Source organism: Sinocyclocheilus grahami, unplaced genomic scaffold, assembly GCF_001515645.1.
Source record: "Sinocyclocheilus grahami isolate Dianchi unplaced genomic scaffold, SAMN03320097.WGS_v1.1 scaffold344.1, whole genome shotgun sequence".
NCBI classification, from domain to species: domain Eukaryota; kingdom Metazoa; phylum Chordata; class Actinopteri; order Cypriniformes; family Cyprinidae; genus Sinocyclocheilus; species Sinocyclocheilus grahami.
The window spans coordinates 1665398-1676322 of record NW_015505523.1 but is presented as its reverse complement, the minus strand read 5'-3'; the positions used below and the strand labels follow the sequence as shown (position 1 = coordinate 1676322).

The 10925-nt window shown below is 46.1% G+C and overlaps 1 protein-coding gene across 5 annotated transcripts in view; it reads right to left on the bottom strand.

The window, feature by feature from the left end:
• Positions 1–10925, bottom strand: part of cadm1a (cell adhesion molecule 1a) — a 319703-nt gene that overhangs the window by 58996 nt on the left and 249782 nt on the right. For all 5 annotated transcript variants that reach the window (XM_016228781.1, XM_016228786.1, XM_016228787.1 and 2 more), the window contains one exon: positions 9424–9561. In XM_016228781.1, coding sequence (XP_016084267.1) covers positions 9424–9561 — 138 coding nt within the window. The remainder of the gene's footprint in view (positions 1–9423; positions 9562–10925) is intronic.

The following is a 10925-nucleotide window of genomic DNA, read 5'->3' as shown; positions in this document are numbered from 1 at the left end:
CGATGTGTTGTCTGTGCGGACAAACACATGATGCCCCCTTAGGTCTGGAAGGAAGTGTGTCAGAGCTCGAAACACGGCCAGCATTTCCCGGCAGTTGATGTGCCACAAGAGATGATGGCCTTCCCACAGACCCTGGGCAGAGCGGCCACTCATGACCGCTCCCCTGCCCGTGAGAGAGGCATCCATCGCTAGCATTACGCGACGACAAGGAGCCCCTAACGTTGGGGCCTTGAACCAGGAACCAACGTTTCTTCCACATATCTAAGGCACGTAAGCATCGCCGCGTGACCTTGATCATGCAAAGCGGATTCCCCCTCGGGGAAAATCCTTTGGTTCTGAGCCACCACTGCAAGGGTCTCATGTACAGCAGGCCAAAAAGGTATCACGTTGGACGCCGCTGCCATCAGGCCATGAGTACGGTTTCTCCCACGATCTTGACACCTCAGCATGGAGATCAGGGAAAACTGAAGGCCCCCGCCGTGAAGGCTGTGATCTGGAATCAGAACATGCTCATCTAATTATTTTTAGGACGAGCGTCCTGTTCCTTGGCTGACCAAACGATATTTTATTTTGGCGAATGCACGAAACACACCCCATAATCACGAATCACACCTCATACGCGAGAGACTGTGGTGGCGAGTCCACAGTCTCCTCTGTCTCGACTCTCATCACATCCACCTCCTCGGAGGAAGATAGATGAAGCGTCTGGCTCTCTCTCTGGGGAGGGGGGAAGAATCCGCTGCGCAGGCTTCCGAACCGTTAGAGAGAGAGCTGCGGATCTAGCGGGTGAGGACCAAGAAAAGGACGAGCCCGTCTCGGATCCCTCCGCTAAATCCACCCGCGATCCCCACGACGCGGAAGGGCGTTCCCAAAGCAAATCTAGACGCAGCTCGAGTTCCTGAAGGGGAATTATAATTTTTGTTTTTGATTTGCTTTATTTCGTTAAGTGGTAATTTAAAGCTTTCTATAGATTTATTTATCATGTCTGTGAGGCATGTATTTGTTGAATTTCGATTCATTTTTGTGAAGCGCTCCTGTTCAAGACCAGACCGCAAAAAGCGCTTCATGTTTGTTTTCTTTATTTTATAAAAGCACAACATTTTCTTGATATTGTGAGTGCACACAAATACAAGTATACCCTTTATAGTTCCGAATGATGTATTATGTACTCTTACCTTTACAAGCAAAAATGACGGCGAAGACTATTTTAAGTTGTTTTCACTGAAAAAAAAGCAAGTGATTGCGCTGGCGCCTCCATGTCCTGCAAAGCGAGCTTTAGCTTCCACTCTCCGCACAAACTTGGATATAGCGCACATTTATTAAAGGTTTAACATTTAAACATTGTTATATGCTTGAACTAGTATATCTAGATTTTATTTTAGGCAAGTCGTGATGATTTGACAAGGCTAAATTGATCAAACATAGGCTATGATTAGCTCACTGTCTGCCACTGGCCGCTTGGTCGTTAAAAAACTAAAACGTATATTTAATGAAAGAAAAATGCTCAAAACATTTTTCTAAATTAACTTAATAAAAAAAACGAAACTAAATATAATCATTTTGCCATTACATACAAAACTGAACAATTTTAACCCTCTGAAGTCGACTAACGCGGATACGCGTTTTGTGGCATCTTCTCCTGATAACACCGAAAAGAACTTAAATTACACTTTCAGTTTTGATCTTACAGATAAGAGCAATACATCAATCGAATCTGTAAAGGGTCTACTTTTATTTGTATACACATAATAACAACAGAACTTTGTGCATTTATAAAATAAAGAAAACAAACAGGGTGTGCTGTCTGCCGCCTTGGTCTGCGTGATCTTTATTTAGAAACGCGTTATTAAAATGAACTGTAACTCAGCAAATACTCGACAAAGAGACATGAGAGATAGAATTTTAGAGTAAGTGTGCATTCACTATTTTACAGATGTTACTTTCATTTGACAAGACAGTTGACCCTGAGTGGTCAGCTAAATATCTACAGTGGATCTAATATATGAATAGTTAATTATAACTAGTTATGGTTAATTATTCATATTTCCCCATGAGCTGATTCGCTACAATAGTCCTGTGAACAAATGTTCTGTATGTGTTTCATGGCCTTATTTCAGTGACTTTAAAATTTTAGTTTTTCACTAAGCACGCATAAACGTTGTTTTCTCAAAAACACAATCACATACATACATGCTGCTCACATATTATTGTAGCCCAGTTTGTGCTGATTATGGTGCTACTAAACTTAGTCATTAAAATGTTTATTAGCAACTGAAAAAAGCACAAATGTCAGGACATGTCAAAACTTCTCCAGGGCCCAAAACACCCTCAGACCCCAGAGGGTTAATAGCTGAAACAGTAGTATAAGTCGTTTTGGGAGAAGGGGAAAAAAAGACGGGCTCGGCCCGGTAATTCTGATAAGCTGTCGGACAAGGGCCAGGCTACGGCTCATATTTTTTATATTTTCTGATGAATAGAAAGTTCAAAAGGACAGCATTTATTTGAAATAGTAATGTTTAACATTACTAATGTCTTTACTGCCACTTATGATCAATTTAATGTGTCCTTGCTGAATACAATTATTAATTTCTTTTTGATAAAAAATAAGTCTTACTGACCTCAGTTTTTTTTGTATATTTGCATTAGCACCCTTTAAGTTATGTATGGAGCAGTTGTATCAAATATTGCAATTTATGTGTGGTTTCTATATTTCTTTTGTCATTTATGTGCAGATTGCATCTATCTTCTGGCTGTGTTATCGATGTTATCAACAACCCACAATGCTAATTTGACCATAAATCACAAAAATGTCCAGAAATGGCACTGCTGTGTGGAAATCTGGCCATCTCAATACTCAAGACAATTCCTTGTCTTGAGCATTCATTCGCTCTGCATTCAGCATTATCAGCAGTGAATGGATATTCAGACAATCATATCTCAAATAAGTGAAGACACAGAGCTCATTGAGAGCCCAGAAGCATGTCTATATTCTCCCTTCACAATGCCACAGTCACTGCTGATAAAGAGATAATCACAGGTCAATCACTGTCATTCAGCCATTTCTTCATTTCAATAACATCTCCCTTTTTGAAATGCCAAGGAGCTCTGATTAGTCCCGATCTGCAGTGATACAGTGGGCTGAATATCAAAAGAGATCCTGTCCCTATTGAATTCACCATTTCTTCACATTTTTTGCTCTCTAATTTGCCCTCCACTTTTTATCCCCATTATTCAACACCTCCAATGGAAAGTTACTCCCTGGAAGAGGGCAGTCTGGAGATCTGGGGCCAAACGAGTATTTAGCAAACTTCCTTAAAGCCATTAAAAATTCTAAATCGTGCCATTGTGTTTCAGCTGAGCTTAGTGGGCTAATTGAAATGAGATTATATTTTTAAGCAATGACACAGTGAGAGGGCCCGATGTCGTCTGACAGGAGGAAATTAACAACTCATTGTTTCCCGACGTTCATTCAGCTAGTCTTACGAGACAGGTGTGTCAACAATGGAGCAGGATGTAAAACAGAAGTACTAAACGCAGCACAAAACACAGAGAAGCCTGGGAAGGTTGTGTATGTGTGAGCGAGAGGGAGAATGAGGCGGTACATCATGGGGGCGGCTGAGTTTACATTCCGGGGCTGTATGGGTGTAACCTTTAAATGATATTTAAAAAAGCCTGATTATCCTAGAGGTAATTAGGCTGAATGATGAGGACATTTAATTAAAAATAAATCCGAAAAGGCGCAGGGGCCAAAAGCAATTTCCAGCCAGTGAGTGCCAGCATTGCACCGCCTGTGTCAGGAAAAGGGTCCCTCGCTTTCTTCAATCTCTTTCTCCTCCTCCATTCAAACCATTCCGCTATACAAGAACAGAATATTCATGTCCTGCTGTCCATCTCACTGAGGCGAACTCGTTCATCTTTAGTGCTACATTTGTCCAACTGTCCAATAATATATTGATGTTACATAAAAACAGAACACCCGGTGACAAATGAAAAGAACAATGCTGCATAATAGCTGCCGAAACTCCCAGTGGAGAGAAATGGAGACCCCTGACTGAGCTTATCGCTAATTACCAAATGAAAACATCCGTCCAGGACTCCAATTTAGCCATCTCATTTGGGGTAGCTGTTATTAGGACAGCTTATAAGCAGTAATTTGTACATATGCAAATTGCCTGTGTCTAGACGGCTGTGGGTTAAAGGTAAGGTCTTTCGCTCACCCACACGGACCATTACGGAAAATGAGCCGAGCTTCTGTGAGGAGTATTCAGATAAGCAGATGTTGAAAAGGAGGTGGTGACTTATGACTTTTATGAAAACATCTTAAGACATTCAAACATTTATAAACTATAGAAGGGGTATGTCAAATAATATTTATATATACACTACTGCTCAAAAGTTTGGACACACTTGATTTAACTTGTGTTTCTCATAATTTGATGCATACAACTAAACGAATGTATAAATTAATGTGTAAATAAATAAATTAATGTGCAAGTATGCAAATAAACAAATAAATAAAGATAGACAGACAGACAGATAGATGGATAGATATAGTCACTACGTAATTAATATATATACACATTTTAGTCTTGATGACTCTTATTCTAAAACGTGGAAAATAGGAATAATAATAACAATAAAAATAGTGGGTGGGTCCAAATGTTACACTTTTAGTTTTTAAAAATACAATTTGTATTAAGTTAGGAAATAAATCAATAATGTTTGAAAATTTCATGATACTGTACATTTGAAATTACTATTCAAATGCTTGGGGTTGGTAAGATTATCTTGTGCTCACCGAGGCTGCACTAATTTGATCGAAAATACAGTAATTGTCATGGGCAAGGTGTGTGGAGGCAGGCAGGACGACGAGGACAACAAGGATTCCAATAATGACTTTTAATGTAGACACAAGGCAGATTCAGGAAGGAGAGACATACACACACCCTCAGGGTAACATTCACAATAACCGACAAACTAGAATACAAGAGACCAGACCAGATATAGGGCAGATAACAAGGGGCAGACAGGTGAGCACAATGAGGTGATTAGCTAATAATGAGAACAGGAACAACCAAATAAGGACACAGAGGGAGAAACTACAATCACCAGTCCACAGGGGTGTGACAGATCGCCCCCTCCCGGAGGGTGCAACCTCGCGCCGTGGAGAAAGAGGGAGGGACGGAGGGTGACTTATGAGGAGAACGAAGGAGTGGATGTGGGATGGTGACAGGGGAAGGCAAAGGGCTGGCAGGCAGACATGACAGGTGGAGGCTCCGGCAGAGGACGGATATCCGGGAGGAGGCCAGCAGACAGAGTCCAGGGAGGTGACGATGGTAGGAGGAGCCAGGGAGATGAAAGGAGGGAACCGGAGCAGGAAGAGGAGCCAGATGGGACACAGGCCACAGCCATAATAGTGGCCCACGGTGGAGCCGACGGAGGGAGGAGCCATGGAGGAGGAATGTCTACCGACTCCAGGGGGCCGACCAACGGCGGCGGAGCAGGTGGTGGAGGAGCCCGAGGCGGAGACGGAGAGCCAACGAGCCAGGGGGATGCTGAGGATCCGGGGGGCCAGGGTGGAGCCGAGGGCTCTGGCGACCAAGGTGGAGATCCGCGGTGGAGCCGGAGCGACTGAGGACCAAGGTGGAGCTGGCGGGAGGAAGAAGCCCAACGGAGCCAGTGGGACAGAGCGACGAGGTGCAGCCAGAGGAGTGGAGTCTAGAGGCGACGGCGGGTCGACGCCCGACCAAGGCGGAGCCAGAGGAACGAGGGAGCCCGGTGGAGCCAGTGGACTGATGGGCCCTTGCGCAGAGGAGGGAGCTAGGAGCTGCTGGGCTCTCCAGGCTTAACTTGGGAACAGGAGCCCTCTCTGGGCTAAACTCAGGAATGGGAGGGACAGAGGTCACCGACGGAGGAGGGAGGAAATGGGGCAGGTTGGTATACAAATCAATTAAGTCTCTTTCCACTTTTCCTTTACCCAGATCCATAGACAGCTCACCCTCAGCCACGGTGCAGGGGGCGGAGCTCTTCTCCACGTACTCACTGACCATGATGCGCTCCCCCGTGGCGAGCTCTGTAGCCAGCTCTTGCATCTGGTCTGATGTCACAGGATTGGGCTCTGGGGCGATCCTCAGCACTGTAGCTTTCTCTGGCGATAGCTCGTCGGTCACAGCGGGCTCTGGCTCTCCGTCAGCGGTGGGCTTTGGCTTAAGCTCTGCACAGCGGGGTGATAGTGGGCTGGGCTCTGGGTCTGGCTGTGTTCTAGATCGGGGGTAGACACTCTCCAGACACCGGATGATAGCCTCCCTCCAGCACATAGTAGTTGGCCCGGACCCAGAACAGGGAGTTAAGCGCAGTGTCGTCGAACGCCATTAAAACGGCGAGCTGGCTGAACTCCACAGCATACTCCAAGAGGGAAAGGTCCTTGCGGGTGAGGGAGGCAAACTTGACAGCGAGGGAATTTATGGGGAAGGAAACACTACGGAAACAAAAAACACTGAATGGAAAACAGAAAACAAACGGAGGGGAAACACGTAAAAAAAACTGTCCTTGGTGGGGTCTTCTGTCACGATATGTTGCCGGAAGGAACGAAGGAGCCATGGATAAACGAAACTGTCATTTATTCAATCCAACACACAGGGTAAATCCACACTTGGAAGGGAAGGAAGGCACACATACACAACTGGTAGACCCAACAAAGGAGGAACGCACAGACTGGAACTTAATATACATGACTTAACGAGGCAATTGGGAGGAACACAGGTGAACAGAATGACTAATTAGACAGGGGAGAAACTGGGTCATGGAGCACATGGGGAGGGAAAACACCACAAAGACAGTTCAGGGGCGTGACAATATGTGTATGTAAATTAATTGTTATTTAAGATGTTATCTGCAATGTTTATGGTCTTTTCAGGCAGGATAAGCGATATATTGAAATGGGACACAAGGCAGATTCAGGAAGGAGAGACATACACACACACTCAGGGTAACATTCACAATAACCGACAAACTAGAATACAAGAGACCAGAACAGATATAGGGCAGATAACAAGGGGCAGACAGGTGAGCACAATGAGGTGATTAGCTAATAATGAGAACAGGAACAACCAAATAAGGACACAGAGGGAGAAACTACAATCACCAGTCCACAGGGGTGTGACAGATCGCCCCCTCCCGGAGGGTGCAACCTCGCGCCGTGGAGAAAGAGGGAGGGACGGAGGGGGACTTATGAGGAGAACGAAGGAGTGGATGTGGGATGGTGACAGGGGAAGGCAAAGGGCTGGCAGGCAGACATGACAGGTGGAGGCTCCGGCAGAGGACGGATATCCGGGAGGAGGCCAGCAGACAGAGTCCAGGGAGGTGACGATGGTAGGAGGAGCCAGGGAGATGAAAGGAGGGAACCGGAGCAGGAAGAGGAGCCAGATGGGACACAGGCCACAGCCATAATAGTGGCCCACGGTGGAGCCGACGGAGGGAGGAGCCATGGAGGAGGAATGTCTACCGACTCCAGGGGGCCGACCAACGGCGGCGGAGCAGGTGGTGGAGGAGCCCGAGGCGGAGACGGAGAGCCAACGAGCCAGGGGGATGCTGAGGATCCGGGGGGCCAGGGTGGAGCCGAGGGCTCTGGGGACCAAGGTGGAGATCCGCGGTGGAGCCGGAGCGACTGAGGACCAAGGTGGAGCTGGCGGGAGGAAGAAGCCCAACGGAGCCAGTGGGACAGAGCGACGAGGTGCAGCCAGAGGAGTGGAGTCTAGAGGCGACGGCGGGTCGACGCCCGACCAAGGCGGAGCCAGAGGAACGAGGGAGCCCGGTGGAGCTGATGGATCGATGGGTGACGGTGGAGGCGAGGGAGCTAGGAGCCGAGGTGGAGCCACTGGGTCTATGGGCCGAGGCGGAGTCCTGGCCTCGGAGGCTGGAGGCAGAGGTGAGGGAGACTCCAACCCCGGCGATGCTGGAGGATGGCAGTCCCGCGGGGCTCACACCGCAAGGATGGTGGGCTGAGGGCGAGCAGAGGGGCTGCCAGACGACAGCGCCGGAGGAGGCTGGAGCGGATGGGAGGGCGGGCATTTTCAAGGAGCAGCCACTGGAGGGCTTCGCTCCGGCTCGTGGATCGCGGCGGGAAATGGCTCTCCGTCATCGGTGGGCTGAGGCTTATGCTCCGTACTGCGGGGAGATGGTGGGCTGGGCTCAGGGTCCTGAGTGGGGCTGGTGTTGTTGTCAGCGATGTCCACGGTTAGATGGGACTTGCAGGACACCAGCACCCACTCGATGAAGGTGGCGAGGCTCTCTCGAGGACCATCCCCGGACAGCTGCGCTCATGTGGTGGCGTTAAGTCCAACTTGATAGAATGAACAGAGGCAGTTGTCCGGGTAGTGCGTGAGGTGAGCCAGAAAGTCGCTCGTGTGGTCCTCAAGAGAGCATTCCCCCTGCTCCAGCAGGAGGATTTGGAAGGCGGGGTAATCCATAACATGAAAATAAAAACTGACAAAAAACGGAAAAACAAACAAGGGGAAAGACGCCGCTATACTTTACTTAGGGGTCGGTTATTCTGTCACGGGCAGGGTGTGTGGAGGCAGGCAGGACGACGAGGATGACAAGGATTCAAATAATGACTTTTAATGTAGACACAACAAGGCAGATTCAGGAAGGAGAGACACACTCGGGGTAACATTCACAATAACCGACAAACTAGAATACAAGAGACCGGAACAGATATAGGGCAGATAACGAGGGGCAGACAGGTGAGCACAATGAGGTAATTAGCTAATAATGAGAACAGGAACAACCAAATAAGGACACAGAGGGATAAACTACAATCAACAGTCCACAGGGGTGTGACAGTAATACTTTGAAATATTATTGCAATTTAAAATGATTGTTTGCTATTTTAATATATTTTGAAACGCATTTATTCCTGTGATGACAATGCAGTTATTTTTGCAGTCATTACTCTAGTCCTTAGTGTCACATGATCCTTTAGAAATCATTCTAATATGCTGATGTTATTTCAAACATTTTTCAGGATTCTTTGAAGAAAAGAAACAAAGTTCAAAAGAACAGTATTTACATAAATGTGAAAATTTTTAACATTATAAATGTCTTTAATGCCACTTGCTGAATAATAAAAATATATAAAATAAAAAATGATAAATAAATAAATAAAAAAGTCTGTACTATACATACATTCATACAAAAATAATACTGTACTATACATTCACCCGTGACCTGAAAGCATTACATAAATCAAACAAAGTTTGTTGCTAGTATTAAGTTGTTTTAATGTGTTTGTCTTTTCGATAAATAAAGTCTCAGAGAACAGTGCACTAGTGAAAACCTCACGCTGCGGGATGCCAGGCAGAGCGAAATCAAACCCGGTAAACACCTGGTTTGTTTGTGTGTACACAATGTGACTTGACTCACCCTGTAGCTCTTTGTCTCCTTTCATCCATCTGATGGTTGCGGCGGGTTTGCTGCCCATGGAGGTGCAGGTTATCTCTGTCTCGTTGCCCTCTCTGACGATGTCCTCGCGGGACTCAATGATTGGGTTTCCTGGTGGGACTGAGAGAGGATAGACAGATTTTACAAGGCAGTCTGTAAATCAAGCACCACTAGAGTCACATTCAGCCCATGGTGCAAGCACCACTAGAGTCACATTCAGCCCATGGTGCACTGATAGCTAACACAGACACTAATACTGAGGGATGAACACTTCATAGAAAATAAAGAGGTGAGTATATTCATTCTGTTTTACAAATGACATAAAGGAGCATATCTTGAGAAAGTATGAGACACGGATAACTACAACATGAAAATCATGAAACATCTTGCTTAACACAGAAAGCAACACATCCAGTAGACTGGAATAAATCTGCTAGAACATTCTACACTGACCTGAATAATTGGGAATAAGCATCTTGTAACCAACATTTCTAAAGGCTTCCTTTTCTTTTTGGTGCTCAGTTGGATATGCCGTGATAACAGTGTTTTCAAAAGACATGCTCACTTTCATTGGTCCTTACTTCCAAGAGGGTCACTACATCTAAAATGCTTGCCTGAACAGGTCACCTAAATCGTAGGCTTTTAGCAATCTGGCATACATGTGTGGTGTTTTTTGGACAGAGTAATTCAGGTTTCTTGCTCTCCCCGAGCAGCAGGGCTCCATTCAAGCATTCTGCTTCAACTCGGGTGTCTGAAGCTGTGGAGCCAGCCACTTGACGGCATTCAGCGAGCTCTCTGCAATCCCACTCCCTCAATACCTCTCTGCAATCCCACTCCCTCAGTACTCAACACCCTGCACTAAACTCTGCTCTCAAAACGGAATAATCACTTTTAAGTGCGGGTGATTTTTCCATGCAGTTATGTCAAGACGTAGAACGCAGCAAAGCGTTCACATGTACACAAAGACACACACGCACAAACACATAAACAATAATTCTGCTGAATGGCTCCACCATGCAGCTGAGTCCTCAAAGAAAGTAGCAGGTGAAGTGTTTGTTGAGATTTTAGAGGGCTTTCAGCAGCCCCTCCAAACAGCAGCAAAAGTGTGTGTGTGTGCGCACATGTGGGGTAACGGCTCCGTTCTAAAATATGAATGACTTTGCGCTCAGGATCTGGCTTGGCCACGTCTCGGGCCTTCTGCTAGGTGAAGATGAATGGCTATATCTTGATTCTACACTGCTGCAGCATCTCATAAAAGCTGCTCCACTCTGGTGATTGATCATAAAAGGATTTCTCAGGAAACAAAGAAGCCCTGCGTGTGTGTGTCTGTGGGTGTTTGTTTATGTGCTAAGTGCCTTATGGGAAATCTGACAGTCAAAAAAACAGGTTCAGGTTTGTCCAATCCAGAGGTTCTCAACCTTGGGGTCATGACCACATGTGGGAAGATTTTATATATATATATATATATATATATATATATATAT